This window comes from Danio rerio, chromosome 13, assembly GCF_049306965.1.
Source record: "Danio rerio strain Tuebingen ecotype United States chromosome 13, GRCz12tu, whole genome shotgun sequence".
NCBI classification, from domain to species: Eukaryota; Metazoa; Chordata; class Actinopteri; order Cypriniformes; family Danionidae; genus Danio; species Danio rerio.
This window is the reverse complement of record NC_133188.1, coordinates 14,619,652-14,643,020: the sequence shown is the minus strand read 5'-3', so window position 1 is coordinate 14,643,020 and position 23,369 is coordinate 14,619,652. Positions and strand designations below refer to the sequence as shown.

The 23,369-nt window shown below is 36.6% G+C and overlaps 1 protein-coding gene across 3 annotated transcripts in view; it reads left to right on the top strand.

The window, feature by feature from the left end:
• gfra4a (GDNF family receptor alpha 4a) overlaps window positions 1-23,369 on the top strand; it is a 292,438-nt gene that overhangs the window by 244,068 nt on the left and 25,001 nt on the right. For all 3 annotated transcript variants that reach the window (XM_073919162.1, XM_073919161.1, NM_001123058.1), the window contains 2 exon segments: window positions 2,156-2,265; window positions 17,951-18,085. In XM_073919162.1, coding sequence (XP_073775263.1) covers window positions 2,156-2,265; window positions 17,951-18,085 — 245 coding nt within the window.

Here is a 23,369-nt window from a genome sequence, read left to right as displayed (position 1 = left end):
GTGGCTGATTTTACCTTTTGGCGTGAGGTAATGTTAAAACGTTTCCTCTCCTCTTGACTGTTACAGTGTTACTTCTGTAAGAAGCGTGTGTCTGCAGAGCGAGTTTTCTCCTCTATGTCTATTATGGATCAGCTTTGATCGCCGTTGCCGTTTATCAGTGTCTTGCATCAATAAACAGTACCAGAGCGTTAAAGCCAATCGCAGCCCTATCTGTTGAGCATGTGACCGATAGTAAGTGTGTAAGAATTCACTGTACAAGGCTCATAAAGCGAGCGGGATATTTACATGTGTTTATTTGCTATAAATGCTCATGTTGTTTTATGCATGTACCTGTATATTGCTTTTATTAAAGAACAAAATTGTATCACAAATAATATATAAATGTATTTGTAGCGTTCAGATGCAAAAGGCAAAAATCGCCATTTCCGCCAAAAATTAGCTAATAACATTGAGCGAATACTTTAGGCACGTAGTACATGTTTAACAAATAGTTTTGCTTCAAATCATCTACAACTGCAGCGTCTGCCAATTCAGAAATAATGGTTTGTTGGCAAAAGCTTCTAAACGCCACTTGCCTTTACACCAAAGGCCTCTATGTCTTGAGAACCAATCAAAAGGCGCGAATCAAATCACATGTTTTCAATGTAACAGCACACTGACACTGGCGTATTTTATAGGGAGACTGTTTTATTTCACACCTGATTTATATTTTAAAAGATGGAGTTTAATGAATTGGATGAGAAGTGTGGCACTGGTTTTGACGCAAAAGAAAATCTACCTTGTTAAAAACTAAAAAAATTGTCTAAAGTACATTTTAAAAAAATTTTAAAAAGTTCTTTTATTTACAAGCTAATAACCTTATCATTACATATAAAATGAATCTTCTGAACCTAATCAGAGGAGCCTGAAAGAAAATGCTCATTTACAAGAAAAGAGATCTGATGGATTCAGAGGGTTTTGCATCTGAACTCTTCATTTATACTTTTTAATAGAAGAATTATTGTGCTGTGAAGCAAAATATAAAGTTGTTTATGGAAAGCATCATCAATGCACCGTGATGCTCTGAGATATTGAACTAAATCGATGGCATGATAATTATTACCGAACTGTGAGACCAGTGTAGGTTTACATCTCTACTATTTTGCATGCATGTATTTCAGACATGTGTGTGAATGTCAGGCATTGACACAAACTATGGAGCATTAATATTAATATCCACAACTTTTTCAAGTATGGTCAAAATCCACTTCCATATAAAGGCCAATTCCTAGATTTTGGAAACAGACTTGTAAATCAGTTTTTGGTGAGTTTCTGCACTTTCCTAAGCCACATATCTTTTATTTAAAAATCAGAAAACAATTTAACATGAATTATTAATATGTAATAACACATTTTATGGCACCTTTAAACTTGGATTTCTAGTAGACTGCACACCCTAAACAATAATAAAAGTACTTACTCACACTTCATTTGTTCAATATGGACAAATTGAGAGATTTAGACACATTGAGTCCTATCATGTGTATGCCAGCTGCGTTCACTCTGAGAGGCTCTCACTGCAGTTTGAGTGGTCATTTTTGAGCCTCTCTCTTTTCGCATCACAAACACAAAGACCTTCATCGCTCTCTGCTATCGGTCAACCATCATGCTCCACACACGCCAAGCAAACACTCTGCTGACACAATACATTACACAAGATGAGATCACTTACAGCCACAACAGCCAGTTAACATAAGGAATCAGCTGGGAATGTGAGTAATTCCTCTGAGACTGACTTGGTTAAATGATTGATTGGTGACCAGAAAGACTGGCTGAATGTGACCTGCATGTAAATGACCCAGACCAGTTGCTGCCCCTCTGTCTGAGTATCTGGCAGTTCTCCAGAACTCTGTATTGCAGTCATGTCTCTGCTTAAAATTAAAGAAAAACGAATGGATTAGGACTGTATATGAAGGGGGATAAGGGAGAAAATGATAAAGAGTGGACCGGAGTGCATTGGTGGAAAGCTAAAGAGAGGACAAAACAATAGCAGAATATGCAGCTCCATCTATATGTATAGTGGCAGGTAGCATACAAGCAAGTGTTTGAGTGAATTTGTGCTTCTGAGGGTTTGCTGACTGGCTACATGATGGATGTGCTGTTGTGGTTCCCTCAGGTCTCGCTGGGCTCAGTTCCAGCACGACTGCCAACCCTCCGAGCTCACTGCCAGCGGCTGCCAGCAAGAAAATTACGGAGCCTGCCTTATTGCATACACCGGCCTGATAGGTGAGAACTTTGGGCAACGTAGTCCAACCTGGCTTATCACATACACAAGTCAGACAGCTTAGAATTGTGGGCATTGCAATTTGATCACGTTTTGCACTGATAGGTGGAATTCTGACAAATGGAAAACCACTGTGACACATAAGCTTGAGGGTTATTTTTAATGATCAACTATGCATATGGTGCGAACAGTGAAAGATTAATCTTAAAGTGTCATTCAACCCCAGAATTAATTTGTGACTCGCTTACCCACTGTCATTATAAGTTTATAATAAATATATTTTTGATAACACTATTTTGATGGTCCATTTGATTATTAGTAGACTGTCTGCTTAACCCTCTACAGCATAGATTTGCCCTCAGGCAACAGAAAGTTTTCTTAAGGCTTGTGCTAAGCACAGATTTCTTCAAATGATGAACCAATTAAAATGTCAGAAAAAGTATCAATAAAAAAATCCAATAAGGTGTTTGAGTCACTACCTAACACCATTTGAAGGTGGAACTTCCTTTTCTGACTCATGGTGACAGGAGCACATGGTATGAGAAGAAATTAAAATTATTTGCTTAATTAACCTCATTTCAAGTAACATAAACTGTACAAAAAATGTGTGTATTTGTGAAGTTGTGAAGAAGCTTTTTGTAAGGTTTTATGAAGTTTTTATTTTATTGTACATGTTCAGAAATTCAGTTTTTCTTTTCATTGCCTTAACATTGTGCTATAAGTGGTACTTTTCAAGAAGTGTTTACTGACATTAAATGTGGGCATTTTCACATATTATCATTATTACATATTGTATTATTTTTCATTTAATTTTAGTTTTTTACATATTTTCTAAAAGAATTATGGATGTAAGCTTGTTTTATGGAAGTAAAGAGCGAATTAAAGTTGAGATAGACTGCAGTGACAGTGAGGAGAACAAAGTTTGAGCAGAAGTGTAAAAAATATCTTCAGAAGTTCAAAAAGTAGCGCTGATTAACATTTATAAGTGATCAGTTTACACAGCAGGTAGCACACAAAATAGGGGTCAAATATATAAACCAGTATCAAACCACTATATACAGTGTGCAGATTTCTCATTCAAATTAATATTAGATCTAGGGCTAATTTAACAAAATTATTTATGATAATGGTCCAAAATTAATACGCCCTAATTGATATGTTAGAGAAAAATATTGAACAAAAAATGTAAAAGAGTAAATTCAACATAAATAAAAACAATATATAAAATAGGCGAAGCAGTGGCGCAGTAGGTAGTGCTGTCGCCTCACAGCAAGAAGGTCGCTGGTTTGAACCTCAGCTCAGTTGGCGTTTCTGTGTGGAGTTTGCATGTTCTCCCTGCGCTCGCATGGGTTTCCTCCGGGTTCTCCGGTTTCCCCTACAGTCCAAAGATATGCGGTACAGGTGAATTGGGTAGGCTAAATTGTTCGTAGTGTATGTGTGTGTGTGGATGTTTTCCAGAGATGGCTTGCGGCTAGAAGGGCATCCGCTGCGTAAAAACGTGCTGGATAAGTTGGCGGTTCATTCCGCTGTGGTTAATAAAGGGACTAAGCCGACAAGAAAATGACTGAATGAATATATGAAATTTAGTTTAAATTTTGTAGTTTGTTATTTTTTTCCCAATATTTCGTATTAATTTAATTGCATTATTAATCTGTTTTGTTCAAATGCACCAAAATATATGACCTATGACCACTGAGTACTATACTCAGTACTCAGTGTACTCAGTTATGCTGAGCACTGTATATGCTCTAGTTGTTCTTCCCAATTTAATTAATGATTCTGTTACAATTTGAATAAGATTTGTAAATTATTACTGCTCTCTGATCACTGACTCATGATATTTAATATAGAATATGTGAGGAATTTTCTTTGCGATTGTGTACCATTGTTACTTAACAAAAAATATTTGGGGTTGGGGGTCAAACCAAAAACAACTTTTAACATTAAAATGTTTCCAAAAAAAGCAAAAAAAAAATCATGTGGAATAATTTTTGTCATGTACTGTACCATTAAAATGTGCAGTAGAGGGTTAATATCTGTTGATATGCTCCTTCAACAGACTTTTAACTGACTATAAGAAACTTTGCAAGTACACTAACTCTAACCCCTACCTACGAATCTTCTTATAATCTAATGAAAATTTGTTGCAATTTAAATTCAACAAACGGACCATCAAAATAAAGTGTGGCCATATTTTCTTTAGTACTCTTGTAGCATATACCTTTCAAGGTCAGGCGCACAACTTTGAATCACAAGGTCTCCTTTCCTGCAGATTTTAGCCCCAGTCATGATTAAATCCATCTGCTTGATTAAGGTAGGAACTAATCTCTGCAGGAAAGCTGATCTTGAGAATCAGATGTAGCCTTTGAAAGAATACTGCCCTAGTGACCGCTTTTGTACCTTTTTCCCTGTAGGTGACCAATCCTGTTCTTGAAGATCTATCCTTCCTGCTGAGTTTGGTGCCAACCCTTCTTTAACAAACCTTTCTGCAATAATTTAATGTTCCTGAAGATTTTAATTAGGTGGTTTAGACACTTAGAGATTAGGGTTGGAGCTAAACATTGCAGGAAGGCAGATCTCCAGAAGTAGAACTGAGCTTCTCTGCTGTACAATTAAATCAACATTGGGGGGAACTAAGCTTGTAAGTCAGAGGTATGCAATATTAGGTGTGTATTTGGTGCACTCACTCTTGGAATAAAAATGTGCTATATAATCTGTCACTGGAGACAGTACCCTTTAAAAAGCTACCTTAATGAAATAAAAAAATATTCCCTTGGGGATGAATGAAGTAAAAAAGAGTACATTTTGAAATTGTGTCACCCCAACTTTTGTAACTTTTTTCCCCATGATGCAACAGAAAATCTAATAAACTTGGTTTAAATACAGGGTGTCCACGGGGTCTTAAAATGTATTAAAAGTTGATAAATCCATTTAGAGAAATTGAAGGCCCTTAAAAAGTATATATAAACAGTCTTAAATGCTAGTTGTATGCTAAAGATTGCCTGAATTTAATCTGCCAATGGTATGCTGGGTAGTTTATAAAATCCTGCTAGATTTCACATCACACTGCTTATTATTCTTGTTATTCCTGCTGTGCTAGCTGAATTCACACTTTCATTCAGTAAATAAATAGTGTTTTAGTTCAGGATTAGTTTCTTAAAATCAGTATTTAGTTAATATATTGTGAGTTACAACACAGGGTCATTTTGAAAAAGTACCCCAGTATACATTTCTGGAGAGCGTGAATCACGTGGACTGCTTTTCCGCTGTTACTAGTTTGCCCAGTAGCTCGACTTGAAAACTTGAAACAGAGAAGAGTTCATGGTGACAACAGGGTTCGAGACCAGCGCAGAACGGTTCCAGAAAACAGATAACATAAAAACAAAAGGTAAAAAATAATGTAACACCTAGTTTGTTAAAGGGGTTAAAGACAATAAAGACGATAGACTTTCGTATAAATAACCTTTATTAATTACGCAAAAAGGGATATCAAACAATTAACTATGGCCCAGTTTACACTGTCAGGTCTTGATACCCTATCCCGATTTGTTGACTATATCTGATATGTTTGCCTGTCTGTTTACACGTTGTTTTAATTGTGACCCATATCCAATTCATGCGTTTACACTTGCCATACAATTTACAATGTCGCACATGCATAAAGGCAGGTTCTAGCATTTGTGCCACACTAGCCATGATGGAAGAAATTGTCTTGCTTTTAGCCCTGCGAAATATGCGAAGTGTAGTATAAGCAGTGAATGGTTTAGTCCAGATTTACCCCCATGCAGTTTATGTAATGGTATGGCCCTGATGTGCGTTTGTAGTTGAAGATGTAGCCTTTGCCTGTATGCGCACTGGTGTTGGAGAGAATAAAGATATTCTTTGTGTAGCCCGCAGTGCGTGTATTAATAGCGACAAAAAACAAAAGTTACAACACTAAGTTTGCCCAACTTTAAAATAATTTTGAGGGGGAGGTGGGGAAGGGCCGTCATCGCAGCTTGCGCTCATGGTTTTTATGCTTTATGATGTCCTCCACCATTCAAAGAAATTTACTTAAAATACTTTGAGAGAGATCTCAGGTCTGGTGGGAGCAAATTGTGGCGACTAACCACTTTCCTTCTCTGTGTTTCCTCTGATGTTGTTTACCGCGTCGGCATCTCCACACACGCTCTTATTTCTGTCATTGAACCACTGAGAAGCACCACATTGTCGCAAGTTTAGTGATGTACAATACGGAATGCCTCAATATATCCGATCTGCCTGTTTACATGACAGTCGCATTGTCACATATCCAATCTGTATATGATTTATTTCCAGAGGCCTGAAACCGATCTCTGAATATCCGAATGCATGCGTTTTTATTTGTTTACACGGTCATAGAACAGATCCGATCTGTTTCACATATGAGCAAAAAAATCGGAATTGAGTCACATTTATCTGGCAGTGTAAACGGGGCCTAAGAAAACCACTTTGGTATCAGGTGAGCAGACTAATCCACAAGGATTTTTTATCAGGTGCAAGCGTGCAATACTCTCAAGGCAATTTGGCTCGTACCCCACTCTTAAATAATGTGCAGAAATGCAATACATTAATCCTCAACATTCCTTATATAGTGACTCAAAACAATGACATAAGCCAACTCCTGGACACAGCTACAATAACTGTTACCCAACATTAGCACCTGCAGGTATCCTTGACTGCACATCCTCAAAGAAAATTGACGCTGCCCAACTTTTCCTAATTTGTCTGCATTGTCTGCTCAGTATTGTCTGCTTGGCGTGCACGCCATGCTTCCTCCTCACAACTGCCGCTCCATTCATAAAGACAGCGTATGACCAGAATTTACCGGATTTCCCCTATCTTGCACCATTATTGTAAATACTACAAAATTTACAATAAAATAAACAAGTAAATAACAGGGTGAGAATGTGGTAAGATCTGAAAACGTGGTAAAAATCAGACGGCCGCAAAGGCTTTTTTTTTCTGGAAAACACTGTTGGTTGGGTTTAAGGAAGATCAGGGTGATCAGGTCAGTTGGTGCTTTTGAAAAACCTTATTAGTTAGGTTTAGTGAAGGGGGTGGGTGGGGGTATCAGTCGGTCAGTCGACAGCGGCCTCTGGTGGATTTATGCAAGATCAACAGCTGCGAATGGCACAAAGCGAGAGAAATTTGAGATCTCAAAAGTGCACAGCGACCTCTAGTGGATTTGCAAAAAACAAAAACTGTGAAATAACTTACCTTCTGGCATATATTTGGCGCTCTCCAGAAATGTGTACAGGGGTGTGTATCAATAATGAGCCTGTGTTGGTAAGTTAAAATATCGCCAATGTTAGAGGTTGAAACCCAAAGTGGCGACAAGGTATTAAAATGTGCAGAAAGAGCCTTAAAGAAGGTCTTAAAAGATATTGAATTTCATTTTTTGATTCCTGTATACACCCTGAAATATTCCTAATGATCCTAATTATGTTGTTCTAGTGCTTTAAATTAGGGTTTGAGCTAAACCGTGCAGGATGCTATACAGTACACTGTCAGGAACAAAAATGACAAAGGGGGTACAAAACCTAAAACTGTACCAGTTTAAAAGGTCAACAATAGTTCCTCATAATTTTATACCCAAAATCAACTAACAACCAAGTGATGGCCTTCGTACCTAAAAAAATACAGTTTTGTGAAGGGGTTCCAACAAAAATGCCCAGTTTTGATCTTGGAGATCTACCTTCTTAGAGAGATTGGTGACAAAACGGGCTGAACCCGGTTTATCTATTTATACTACAGTAAGCTCTAAAAATATGTTCTCTTTTTGTGTTGAAAAATGTACATACTTTTGAGTGTGTAACAAAAGAGTGCAACCTTTGGGTCATACTTTCTTTCTAATTAATGATCGGTTCTGTTGCTTAGTTACATCCCCTGTCGATCATCTTGTCACATTCTCTACAATTACTTTAGAATAAATGTCCTACTATGTTGGAGATGAAGTGGCATTTGAATCTGTCATTTGCAGATCTTTCATGCAGAGAAATCTCCTTGATGTGAAATCAGTTTGCTTGCATAAGTATATTTTCATAAGTTAATGACTGAATGTGGCTTTAGATAAGTTCCTAATGTTGTTGCAGATGAAATATGACATAGATAAAATTACATTTATATAGTTTATTAGGTTACATGCTAATTAACTCTTGTGGACTGTTCAAATTGACTACCCTTTTGTTATGATGGTGGCTGTTTTTGCCCCATTAACTTTTATTATAACCACATTTTTTTAATTGCAAAGCCATGACATTAAATAATCATGCATTCTTGATTGTTGGTGGTTTTCCCTGTTGGGCAGAGGTAAAACTTTTCATTTTTACTGTTGATCATCAGATGGCAGCATTAACCCTTTAGATAAGACACAGCAAAAACGTTACTGGCATACAGCAAAAATAAATACACTTACTATGTTTACTGTGTTCTGAGAGGCTTATTTTTTATTTTCTCAAAAATATCAAGGTAAGTGCACAAAAGTCTCTCTCACATATTCACACAATCATGTCAATAGGGCAAACACGGTCGAGAACATAACGAAAGGGTAGTAAGTTTGCAAAGACTGCATTGTTGAGTTGTTGAATATTTTTAAAGCATTTTCCCAAGATTAGATTGGTCAACAAAAGTTGTTCCATTTGCTGAAACAAAGAGAAAGTTGTTGCCAAATTATAACTCAAAATCACCCCAAAGTTGATGAAAACCTCCTGAACAGCATATAAGAGTTAATAATCATTCATACTCCTTTACCTAAGCCTTTCCATTCAACCTTTCCAATCTTTTTTGTTTTTGACTTTAACCCAGTTTGTAGCACACAATGTGTTTGGGGGAATATTAGCTGTTAGAGTATGCACAGAGCTCTACTTTAAATTACTAATGGAAAAAAGCATCTGTGTAGCAGTGGAGCAATCATTTGTGCTTACTACGATTTAGGACACAATTTTATTTATTTATTTTTTCAATACTTTTTAGGATGGATGGTATGTAAGTTAGAACGGAGCAGCAGTTCAGTTCCTGAAGATCTTATTTAAGAAATTCAGGAGCTTTAAATTAGGGTTGGAACTAAACTTTGTAGGAAGGTAAAGTATCTACAGCACCAGAATGAGCACCAAAATATCTGGTGTACAATGAAACCCACACTGGGGTGAACAGTCTAAGAAGAGTACATGTAGCTACAAAATTAAGGCCAAAAAGCTGTCACTTGGGCAGTACCATTTCAAAAAGTCACTAATATGTACCTTCAAAGTTCAACAATGCTCTTTTTAGGTGGCCCAAATGGCTTTCCGGAAACAGCTTTGCATATCTTTGCTGGCTTTTTTTAACAATTTATCATTTATTTATTTATTTTTATAATTATTATTATTATTATTATTATTTTAGCTTGTTTCTAGAATATTTGTCATCAGCACAAGTACCTGCCATGCCTACTTATGTCACCTGATTTACACCATAACTAATGATTCAGCATAAGTTTCCAGCTTCTACTAAAACTTGAACAAAAGTTTTAGTACTTTGCAGCACTTGTCTGTGGATGTTTTGCAAAAGTAGCAAGAAAAACAATGAGGGCTGCTCTCTGAAGGCAATTTATTTGGGGAGAAGCAGCTATGAGACACATTTCACTATAATAAATGTGACCAGGTGCATGCAATGATGCAAATTACATGTCGTCAATAGCGGCTCACTTTTGCAGTCTAGTAACAGAAACAAATTGAACCCTGATCATAAATGGACCTGGGCCAAAACATTAGAGCGATAGCAAAAGTTTCACTGTAGCTTAAGAAACAAATTTGCATATGGGTCATTGACAAATAAGCATTAAAACACAAAATTGAAGAAAAAAATGGTCATATTTATTTAGTTTAAATTCTGACATTTGAGAAAGAATAAGGGGTCACTAACTTTATTGTTTGTTTGTACTTTGGGCTACGGATTGACAGTAAAATTGAAGAAAAACGACTCCTAATAATATACCAATTGTGAGAAACGTGTCTTCATTTTTTGACATTCCTCATAAAGAAACTACACTACATGAACAGTGCTAATTATTTTATTTGAATTTTTTTTTCTCCCTGACTTGATTTACTTCGATATTGTCAATGAAAAGGGTGTCACACAAAAGGACAACAAAACTTATGTTTACAAAAAAGCTAAATTTATGAACAATTCTTAGATATACTGTAACAGGTGCACCTCATGGGCTTCACAGAGGGCTTCAGTCACATGATCTGGGGTCCTTCAACTAATTAAAGGTTTCTGTACAATTGCTGTATAGCCTATTATTAGCACATTATATACCAGATGGTATGATTTTCACCAAAAAAAAAAAAAAAAATTATCAAGATCCTATGTTTTTTTTTAAATACATGCAGCAGCCACTTTATAAGGTAAAGTCCAACTGCTCGTTAATGCAAATTTCTAATCAAGCAACTCAAGTGCATTTAGGCATGTAGACATGGTCAAGACCATCTGCTGCAGTTTAAACCGGGTATCAGAATAGGGAAGAAAGGTGATTCAAGTGACTTAGAACGTGGCATGGTTGTTGGAGCCAGATGGGCTGGTCTTATTATTTCAGAAACTGCTGATCTACTGGAATTTTCATACACAACCACAATTCTCAAAATAATTTTCAGAATAAGTGGCAGATCTGTGGCTGCAAATGCCTTTTTGATGCCAGAGGAGAATGGCCAGACTGGTTCCAGCTGAAAGAAAGGCAGTCGTAAATCAAATAACCACTCGTTACAACCGAGGTATGCAGAAGAGCATCTCTGAATGCATAAGTCAAACCTTAAGTTGGTTGGGCTACAGCAGCAGAAGACCACACCAGGTAAGCAGAAAACTGAGGCTACAATTCACACAGGCTCACCAAAATTGGACGATAGAAGATTGGAAAAACTTTACCTGGTCTGATGAGTCTCAATTTCTGCTGTGACATTCGGATGGTTGGGTCAGAGTTTGACGTCAACAACATAAAAGCATGGATCCATCCTGCCTTGTATATCAAGGGTTCAGGCTGGTAGTTGTGGTGTAATGGTGTGGGGGATATTTTTTGGCACACTTTGGGCCTATTAATCCAGATTGATCATTTTGTCAACATCACAGCCTACCCGAGTATTGTAGCTGAACAAGTCCGTCCCTTTGACAGTGACATCCTCTGATGGCCATTTCCAGCAGGAAAACGTGCCATGTCATAAAGCGTGAATCATCTCAGACTGGTTTCTTGAACATGACATTGAGTTCACTGTACTCAAATGGCCTCCACAGTCACCATATTTCAATCCAATAGAGCCCTTTTGGGATGTGGTGGAACGGGAGATTTGCATCATGGACGTGCAGCCAACAAATCTGCAGCAACAGCGTGATGCTATCATGTCAATATGGACCAAAATCTCAGGAATATTTCCAGTAACTTTGTTGAATCTATGCCACGAAGGATTTAGGCAGTTCTAAAGGCAAAAGTGGGTCCAACCTGGCACTAGTAAGGTGTACATAATAAAGTGGCTGGTGAGTGTATATAGATTAATTAAAGAGCCCATATTATGGGTTTTTGAAAATTCCCCTCCATGTAGTGTGTAACACAGCTCTAAGTGAAGTGAAGTATCCAGCTAAGGCTTAAATATGTAAGAATACAGTGTTTAAAACTGTTGATTCATCTATAAAAGAGTCGAATCATAGTGCTTCAAACGAGTCGCCTTGATACCGACTCATTAGGTGTTTCGCCATGACGTACGAACGAAACAAAGTTTTTCACGTGCACGCGCAAACCCGGGAGATTTCAAACCTGAGGCCCCGCCCTCTGACGCAGTAACCCAGACACACACACACACACACACCCACAAACACACGCACACCCACAAACACACGCACACAAACATGCCGGTCGATTGAAGTCACACTGCAGATGGATATATTGAGTCTCTACCCAAAGATGAAACATCAGCATTATAACCAAGCAGTTGGAAACTTCTGGAAGCTACATGCTACAAAGAATACTTCATCTGAGTTTGTTAAAGGAAGGATCAGTAAAGAGTAACTGTCAGGATGGGTTTCTTCCTACATTTCTCAAGTGTAAGTACGTGCGGTTAAAGTTGTTGCCTCGTTTACTCTTGCTTGCAAATGTATTTAGTTGTGATTTGTTACTTGTAACCGCGTGTACTGTATCAGGTTAACTGGATATATTATCTTATCGCGTGCAAAGTCACGTTAAAAACGCGACGCGTGCTGTTTGTTTATGGAGCTCCGTGCTAGAGTTCTGCTCCCGCGATTTATTCGGAAATGTATTCCCGCGCCGCAGAAATCTGGCGCGGGGAGAGAGAGAGAGAGAGAGAGAGCGAGAGAGAGAGCGAACGAACGAACGAGCTTTGTGTACTTTGTGCTGTGTGTGTGTTTTTATACAGACAGCTTGGCTGTCTGGACTGTATACTGGGTGATATTTGGTTGTGTTCTCCGCTCTAGCGGGACCGGGCGCGGCGGGCAGAAAACGGAGCGGGTTCTCAGGCTAAAACCTGGCGGGTGCGGGCTGAAGCGGGAGCGTTGTCATCCGGAGGTGTGTGTGTGTTTTTGTGTGTGTGTGGTATGGCGAGTACACGACTGTCTCCTTCGTTCGGTTATCCGTGGCACTATCCACTCGCCATAGTGTGGCAGCTAAAGTCCACGCCTACACTATCGAGCGTGTATGAACTGTGATTACTTTTTAAATTGCTGATTAGCTATTGGCCATTTCCCTCTCTGACTGAAGGCAGTCGACCAATCGCGACAGACTGTCATCGGCCCAATCAGCGCAGATTAGCTTCGCGCTAAGGAGGGGTTTGGGAACAAATGAATCACTGGACGATTCATACAGGAGTCGCTGGGATAATTAGATAAAAATAAATGCAGATTATAAGACCATGAAAGTGTTTTTTGACCTTGCATGCATATTAGACTGTTGTTGGAGACCCTTACAACCAAGATATGACCTTATTTCATGTATAATATGGGCTCTTTAAATGTTTGTGGTTTCGAACAAATCTCAAGAATTGTGTTTTTTCAGCTCATTTTAAATAAATACTTTGAACAAGCAGCAACACTGTGAGTATGTCTAAGAGGTTTATGGAAGACAAATATTTAACAATTTAGGGCATTTTAAATGATGACAAGACTAATTGTATGCATTTTTGTCATGTGTGACAGTGAAAATGCAACATCAAGTAGCGACCCATATATAAATACATGATGTCAAAAGCTGGACAGAACTGTGAAAGAGATTTGGTGGTAAAGAGAGCTACAGAAGAATTTACGACATCAACAAATGTACAAGTCAAAGATAGCAGTAAGAAAAAAAGAGAACAAGAGCTTTGCCTTGGCTGCTAGTCATTAAGGCAGTATTTTTCCAAGAGCGGTTGTGAAGATGTTGCACTTTTGTGTTCTGGGACAAAAGAAATCAATGTGTTTAAACGGTACCCTATCAGACCATGGAGTTCCAGAGTGCAGCACCTCCACTTTTCCCGCTTTCAGCTGACGACTTCTACACTCACTCACACGCTGAAAAAGCAGTCATTTTCCCTCCCTGCTGAACAAAGACACAGCTCCGAGAGCATCGCAACTATATCCTCTGCAATCAATGTTCTAGCCCACTTATGTAACCCACACACAAGAAGAAGATTGACAGAGCTTTTCATATCTGCCTTAGCTGAGGGCCCGTAAAGTAACACAAAGTGATTGCGTGAAAATGCAACAAACATTTCATCATCAGAAGGGTGAAAGTGTCTTTGCGGTGATGCGCGCTAGTCAGTTGAAGCGTTCGTCAGATGCAATGAGTCTAATAGCACGTTCTATGAATAAGGTGCACTTTGATGTCCCATTAGAGGCACAAATCCAATACCAATTTTTTTATTTTTATTTTTTTGATGAAAAGAAAATACAGTGCAAAATGCTAAAGTCCTTGATCAGACATTGACAGGGGGTTGCTTGGTGTTTTCCAAAAGTCAAATAAATTTTATTAAACTATTAGAATTTTCATGTGTTTTCCATAACCAACAGAAGTTAAAAGTAGTATTTTATAGTTATAAATTAAAACCACAACATGCAAATGAAAAGCCATCAGCCTTTTAATCATTTGTTTTATAGGATTGGTGTGTTTACGTTAGATTGACAACACATCTGCAGCTGATTGATTTTATAGCACCAGGTTAAATTTGACAAATTATTGGCAATCGAATACATAAAAAAATAAATACAGGCCACAACTGACGGATGATCTCTGAGTGGCGGTCTTCAAAATTAAACAAAGAATAGACTTGTGCTGAAAATATTGTGCCCACCAGTCTCAGGTGAGGTTAATATTAATATTAAGGTCTGAATTTTTCAGTTTTTACGTGTAGAAAGTAAACTGTTGTAGATGTTTCTTTTTCCTTTGTGTTTCTCTTTTCATGCATCACAACAATGATTAATATACAGGTTATTTATTGCAATAACACAACTTTAAGTTTGCAATCTCTGAGTTTTACAGTGTAAAAGTAAATCAGGGGAAACGAAAGTAACACTGTTATTTATGCCCCACTGCTAATAGACAAACCTTATTTTTCAGTTCCACATTAGAGTTCTCAGTGTTTTGATTCATACATTTTTTAGAAGGAATGCATATAGTATTGCCAATAATAATAAAAAAATATATAAAAATTGTTTAAAAATGTTAACAGTTTGCAGTTAGTAGCTGATTGTTTTTGAAACATATGATGGATCTGAAATTTAAAATGAAAATGACTAATATTTTTTGTCGAAATATGTTTGCTATTAACAAGGTCTAAGTCAGATATATTTCAAATAAACAAGATTAAGCCAGTAAATCTAGCAAATATTGTTGTGTTACTTTTGACACACCCGTGTGTTACTTTCTACCCTACTGGCAGGGTCAATAGTAACAATGTGCAATTTCTGTTTAAAATGAAATTATTTTGAAGCTGTTCTACATTTGTTCAAAATACCACCTACTATTGATAAACCACACTTATGAGTTTGTAATCATAGCATTTTTCTTTTAAAAACATTAGGCTCTATTTTGATGATCCATGCGCAAAGCGCAGGACACAAACGCATTCAGGGCGTGTCAAAATCCAATTTTGCTAAAATAAGGACGGAAAAGTCTGCTTTGCGTGGTGGCGCATGGTCTAAAAGGGTTAAGTTTTCTTAATGAGTTATAGGTGTGTTTTGAGTATAAACCAATCAGAGTCTCATCTCCCATTCCCTTTAAGAGCCAGTTGTGTCGCGTCATAGCGCAATTGCTATTTGCATGACAATTTTGTAAAGCTGCAGTCATACTGGGCTTTTCCTCCCATAGACTTCCATTCATACGCACGCGAATGCAACAGACCGGAAACACAGGATCATGCGTTAAGTTTCGCAGGTTGCTGCGGTACAAAGTTCAAGCTTGGTGAACTCTGACCTGCGAAATCGCATCACTTGACTGCGTGAAACCAATCTAGGATCAAAACATGACCTCTTTGGACAGAAATTTAAAACATGGAGCAATCGCTCACTTTTTTAATGCCTAATCTTGTTTAATACCACCCCTTTTCGCATCGCTGCACGACAGAATTTCACATGCTCAAACTCTAGTGTGACCGCAGCTTAAGTGGAAGAACTGAGCGTTTCACTAAGAAAACAGTTAAACAGAGCATCTACAGCGCGAGAATGAGAGATAAGGCCTCTCATTTTCTACTTTCGCTCTCGTGGATAGGGAAAACTTGTATGCACAGACATCAGTTATAAATAATTAATTTCGTTTGTTAAGCGCAAAGATTTGTTTCAAAACAATTTCTAAATTCAGTTCTAATTTTCAGCAAACTAATAAATAATCAATAATAATGAAGTGTGGTCAAAAAACTGAGTTATATCCAAATACACATGCTGTGCCCCATATTGTCTGAAACCTGATGGGCAAATCTAAACTTAAATATGGATATCATAAATAATACTGCTAATAATAATAAAATATTGATGTGATAATACTGCTAATAATAATAACATATTGATGTGATAACAACTGCTAATAATGATATATATATATATATATATATATATATATATATATATATATATATATATATATATTTATATCCTCAATATTTTAATTCTTTTTCATATGTAAAGATTTGCGTATTGCTCTACATCTTGTGTGTATTAAGCAGTGGCGCACAACTAACGCACTCTGCACTGGACAATAGATCGGCTTTGTTCTGGTCTATTGAAAAATCTATCATAATTTCTCAATAAAGCAACGCGCCTGCAATGCTCCTCAACACACCTTCCTTTTTAGACCAGAACGCCTATGCAAATGCATTTGATATTTAAACAGCGTGGTGCAAAATGTCAAAACGACTCTTGCGCCAAGCTGAAACTAGCAAACAACAATTGGTCGCGCCTTGCGCCACATTGCGCCTGGTGTATGATAAGACCGATTAAAAAAATGGTACTTTCATCCTCCTCTCCTTTCTCCTCTACTTCTAATAATTTACATTCATTTAATTGTTGGAAATCACCAAGCTGTTGCTGTTTTTTAATGTAACTACTATTTTTTTAATCTTCTGTAGTTTATTGATAAAATATGATCATTTTTAATAATGAAATGTATAACATTTTTGGAAGTCACCAATCTCATCAAATTGGATCAAATATGGAGAAACTCAACCGTTGGGTTAAAATGTGTAATTTAAAATGTGTAAATGTCCAGACTGTCCATATTTGACCCAACGCTGGATTATGGCAACCCAGCATTTTTTTGTGTGTTGGTAAACTGTTGTATATTTAAGTAGTAACATGTACAATTTAGGAACACTTTTAAGCAGCTAAGTTGGATTTGTTCATATATGACCTAAATTTGTACTCTAAAAAATGCTGGGTTGTAGGTACCCATATTATAATTAGCATCATCACTCCTCACTCCTCTCCACCAATCAGCTGGCGTGTGGCTTCAGTCACGTCATCAAGGTGAATGCTGCACACTGGTGGTGGATGAGGAGATTCCCCCAAAAATGTTTAAATCGCTTTGAGTGTCCAGAAAAGCGCTATATACAGTAAATGTAAGGAATTATTATTATTATTATTATTATTATTGGGGTTAAAATTGTCATTTAAAATTAATTGAAAAAATTAACCCAACATTAATATAGATTTGTCCATATTTGGCCCAACACTTGGCTTTGACAACCCAGCATTTCTTAGTGTGTTAATACTGAATTAATTTATATGGCAAAAATTGTTTTACTTTGCTGAGTGGATGATTTTTATTACTTGAAGATCTTATCACCATTTGTATCTTCTTAATTTTACATATAATTTTATTCCAATGTAATTTGCAAAAGTTCACATAAAAAGAAGGGAAAAGGAATTGAACAGTCAAAAAAGAAATTGAACATTTTCAGAAGGTTTAGGAACTCATTTTCACTGTCCATTTAAAGTCAAAGAAAGAAATGGCTTTTTAAAAAGTATATTTTCTATTTTGTGCCCTATTCCATTAAAAAAAAAAAAAAAAAAAAACTTTCATCTGGTAAAATAATTTTTTTGGTAGCACAACACGGAGATTTGACAGATGGACATAGCATTTATGGGATACCATTATACTGGTACTGCATTTGGCTTTCTGTTTTGCAACTGATGTTCTCTTCTGTGTCTCGTTCTCTTTCCCTGTAGGAAGCATTATAACTCCTAACTACCTAGATAACTCTACATCCAATGTGGGGCCGTGGTGCTCCTGTGCGGCAAGTGGGAATTTCCGAGATCAGTGCAACCACTTCCTCAGCCATTTCCATGACAACAACTGCTTGAGTGAGTGAAAACTTTTCCCTTATGTCCTATATCATAAATAAATATGATCATTGCTAGAGATTCCTTTTTGTGCATGGAGAGGAAAAGAAGTGAAAGGGACCGAAATGACATGCAGTGGAATATTCTGTAGTCTATTTATTAATAATGTTTTTTAAAACCAACGCCTTGCTAAAAAAATCCATTGTTTATTACCATTTAAGCTATGCTTGCAAGCTGGAACCAACATAAGGCAACTTCTGCTTCAGAATGGCTTAAGAGGGTCAGTTTAACCATCAATATTCTCATCTGTATCCAGCTCATAAATCAATTCATCTCGGTAAACGCTGAATTTTTCATTAGAATAGCTTCACGTTTTCATGCATTGAAGATGTGCTTAAATTATAAGCATCTTCACCTTTATTGGACTGGTCTACTACGATATCATATTTTAAACTGTAGGTGATATGTAGCTGTGTGAACATAAACAACATCTCTGAATGTAATGAGCTGAAAGTTCAATGCAAAGGGAGACATTGGCTTTTACAGAGTTAGTTTAGTGAAGCCTACAGTGAACGAAGTTTGAGGACTACAAAAAATACATCTGGGCTAGTGAGCTCACAAACGTGAAAGGGTGTGGCCAGAGGTGCTGTAATGCTATAGCAGAGAAAGCTAAAATGCCGTCAAACGTTATTTCATGCAGAGCTTGTTCTGTTTCTGTATTTGGGATTTCAAAGGAAACAACACAAAGAGAGAAGTGCTTACAGTTTAATTTTATTTATGTTCCAGAGAATTATAAAAAATATATAGTTCTAGTATTTGACAAAGGACAGCTTTCAGAATCTCTCCCAGTTCAGTGCTGAATTCGGCTAAAACTTCTTAAAGAAGCTCCAACCATAGTAGCAGAAGCTGTGGATTGTGAGCCACAACCTGTAAGTATTTTTACTTGTTAAAATTAAAACAAGGATTTAAACAACGGGAATTGCTGTTTGGCACCATTAACAATTTAACTACAAATTCATATATATCCATCAAACCACTGTAAACACCTACAATCTTCAGCAGCGCTGCAGTGTCTCTCCAAGTGGATGCTTTCACTGCATTCTACATCTCGAATAACAAACTTTCAAAAGCCGTGAACATTTCATATTACCTACATTTATTCTGATTATACGTGAAAGACACTTGCCAGATGTTAATTTAGAGAGCATGGCGACTCCTAGAGGCAATTATGTTGAATTGCACACTACAAAGTATCTTTGAGACGTGCAATTGGCAGCTGTATGGGACGGGACTTTCTGCATGTCTAGTAGGTATAAAAGGTTTCCATACCATGCAGTTGACAAGTAAAACATTAAAACGCAATTTGCAGCGATCGCCGGTTTTCCCAATCTATCTGGAGCGAGTGACTACACGCACATTACTATAAAGGCCCCATCTGAAGACGAATTTACGTATGTGAATCCGTAACATTTCCATTCAATAAATGTGTAAATAATATGTGATGCTGAAATGCATTTAACATAGTACACACACTTATCAATTATTGAGTTCATCAGATTGAGTTCATCAGACCCTGGATTCGAACAGAGTTCTTGATCAAACGTTTCAAAACATGTTGCCATGCTCTTTACGAGCTTCGCCACTCATGTTGCTGTTTGCTGCTCTCTTTAGTGATCTCAATCTGTCAATCAAACAGTGATGGGTGGTAATTCCAACAAGGTGTGCTATTTTTTTGCCAAAAAAAAAAACACTACAAAATTTTACACCTTTACATCGGACCATTTCTTTTTAAATTCACTCACAGTGCGATGTTCAGACCTCACTGGGTTAACCATGTTAGCTAAACTCCCACTTTATTTGTTTTCTTTTGCTATTAATTCCGGAGGACAAACTTGCATTGTTGCACAGTTTTTCTACGGTTTCCGGACCTCTGAAAGACGCACCTTTAATTTACATTCTATTCAAAGTTTCTCTTTTTGCTTGCTTTTGCCATTGCTTTTTCATTTGGTTTTGCCAAAGTAGAGTTATTACCATATTTATTAGGGGGAGGAGGCAGGGAGGGGTTTTGCGTTCGTTTACATTAAGTCGGATGTACAAAGAGAATATGCGTAGGATTCCATGTACGCTGTATTTCATACATCTGAATTTTTTACTGCGTATGCACATTTACAGCTTTGTGCATATGCAATGTTTTTGTATGAATTCAACGCAAGTCTTGTATATGAAGCACCAAATGTGAGGTTTAGCTGTGTCCTCTGTGTCATTTTCTGTAAGATTCAGACTCAAATTGATATTGCTAACAGCTACTCTGACTGACAGTTTACACAACTCAAAAGTTTGTGCTTGTTGGGGCGTGATGCTTTTCCTGGTGACATGGAGCCATGAAGCATAAGCACACATTGCTTTGCATCTTATAAACAAAGCCAAGCCTTAGAAATACACTCTAAACCACCCCTTAAATCAGTTATTTACCAAAAGTGGCTGCATCCAAATTCATATATATATATATGAATATACATATATATATACATATACATATATCTGCAAACTTTCATTTTTTATGCAAGTGTAATCATTTAACTGCAATACTTAAATCAGTGAAAATCTTAACTATTTATTGGTGTTCAGATTGTTCATTATCTTGGCATTATCCTATGACTATACATTTGTTATTCAGTACTCTGTCTGGTCTCTGCAGCACTGCTGATCAACACAGCAGAGCATTTTGAACAATATTATAATTTTTCCCAAAATATACCCTGACAGTCTGCAGACTACTCCCTGTCTGAAAAATACTAAAGCTCACTGTCCTTAACACACATTAAGTCCACCCCATCTGTGAACTGCTTTAGAGCTGAATTTGAGGCAAAGCATATTCCATCATTCATCATATTCAAGAACTCACGTCCTGAAATGGCACAATGTCAAGGGAAAACCTTCTAGTGCACAGCATTGAATCAATTATGTATTCCGTTTAATTTGGTGGAAAAAAAGTATAGTGTTGTATATTTTATTAGAGCTGAGCAGTGTATTTTAAAGGCAATTCACCTTTAATGCAAAAACCCTTTATACAATGAAGATTGTGTTAACGTTGCTTTAAAATTAGACTAATAATTAAAGTCAGAAAACAAAATGTAATCGTGAAAAACAATATATCTTTATACCTTATATCAAGAATGGTTGCAGGATCTTCTTAGAATGCTAGAGTAATACTAGTACATCCAAAAACAATTAAGTTCAGATTCAGTTTAGTTCATTCATGTTCTAGAATAAACTGTGTTTTTGTTTTGCCGTGACTTGTATTCCATATGTGTGTTTCATATTGGGTACAGAAAACCATATATCAAGAGGTTAAACTGACAGGACTGCAGGAAATGAGGCACAGGCTCAAAAGTCAGTCTTTTTCATAGCTTCTGTTTTAGTTGCATACCCTGTAGATACCCTGTGGGCAGTGTTGGGTAAGTTACTCAAAGTAATTAATTACGAATTACTGATTACAACTGGGACACTGTAATCTGATTATGTTACTAATTACTTCATGTAAAAAGTAATCAGATTACTAATTACTTTACTTTGAAGTTACTTTTAAAACATATAAAACCTATAAAAATACAAAATAAACTGCAGCTCAGTAATTCATATTCACTGACAAAGATTACTATAGCTTGATCACAGCAGCTTGACATATTCAAAAGACTTGAAGAGTTTACATTCAGCATTTTTTTACAACAAAAGAGGACATGAAGAAAACTGTATACCTGTAAACACTAACATCTATAGTAAGCAAAAGCACTGCAGTGTTTGGGTGTTTGTTTGAGGTAATCAGTCTTCCGAAATGTGTATTTTCCATACAAAGCATGAAGCTGATCTGTCAGTTCTTGTTCCGCGACACACGATTTTCAACTAGTGCATCTGGAAAATGCACCTTCATTGGAAATAATAAACTTGCGTTCGCAAAAGACAAGCAACTGTATGTGAACGGTCCCACAAGCAGCTACAATTCTCTTCACATTCAAAAGAAACCTTTACTCCTGATCCTGCTCAAAAATTCAATGTATCCTGTTAGACTGAGTTGCGCCCGCCATGTTTTTGGGCATCAGTGTCCTCCTTGGTGATAAGTATTGTCATAGAATGCTTTCTGTTCAAGTGCTTAAACAAGTTGCTGTTTGAGTTAAAAGCAGTGGAAAGTTCTTTAGAGACTGGACATAGGCTGAATTTCAAAGAAATATTTTTGTTTTAAGACTCAATGAAATCAAAGTAATGTCTGTATTTCCAAGCAACCACTCTAATCAGCAACCATTTCAGCAATTTAAAAATTAATGCTTATTAATTGACATTGCAGCAGAAAACTGGATTTAAAATAAGCATTTTTAAATCTCAAAAACTTGAGACAGAAGTTTGTTAAAACAAAAAAAAAAAATCATGTTTTGAAAGTACAAATTGGATTTGATTATTACTGACTCGTTGATTGACATTGCAGCAGAAAACTGGATTTAAAATAAGCATTTTTAAATCTAAAAAACTTGAGACAGAAGTTTGTTAAAACAAAAAAGAGAGGCCGTTGCAAAAGTGGAGACCCATATGGTTTTAATACAAAATTACAGAATATGTTTTTTCACCATTCATAGGGTTTACAATGATGTACACATTACAATCTTGAAATTAAATCATTTTAATAGATACAAAACTAAAATGAGGTAACAAAATAAATGTTTTTAATAACTGGAAAAGAAAATTTTAACCTATCGGTTTACAATATACTGATGCCCTGTTTTTCTAGACTTTATTGGTGATGATGGTCAGGAATGTTGGACCTCGGCATATAAGCAGAGGACACAAACCAGCCAGACAGTAATGAATTGAATGAAGTGTGAATTGTGGAGCGGCCTAAATCTGTTAAAAGCATCAGTATTTTTTTATTGTGTATTGTTTAAAAATAATCTTAAATGGTTATAAAAATCTTTATAATCATTCAAATAAATTATAAAAATAATTATTTTAAAAATCTTGAACCATATTAATAATATGACTTAGTTCTGGAAACTTCCTACTTCTGATTATCCATCTGACTTTACAGTGGGTTTCTTCTGACCGCCCCCTGTCATTTTAAAGAATATCACAAATGACGAACACATCAAGTATAAAAGCCACAGTGTGTGCACAGTCAGCAGAACTCCGCAATGTGACGCAACGCCAGGCAAAAGTATAAATCAGCCTTAAAGTTGTTATTATGGAACTTGTTACACCCAACTCTGGATGTGGGGAAAATTATTAGGAATCTGTAAGTACTCAAACTTCCTGTGTT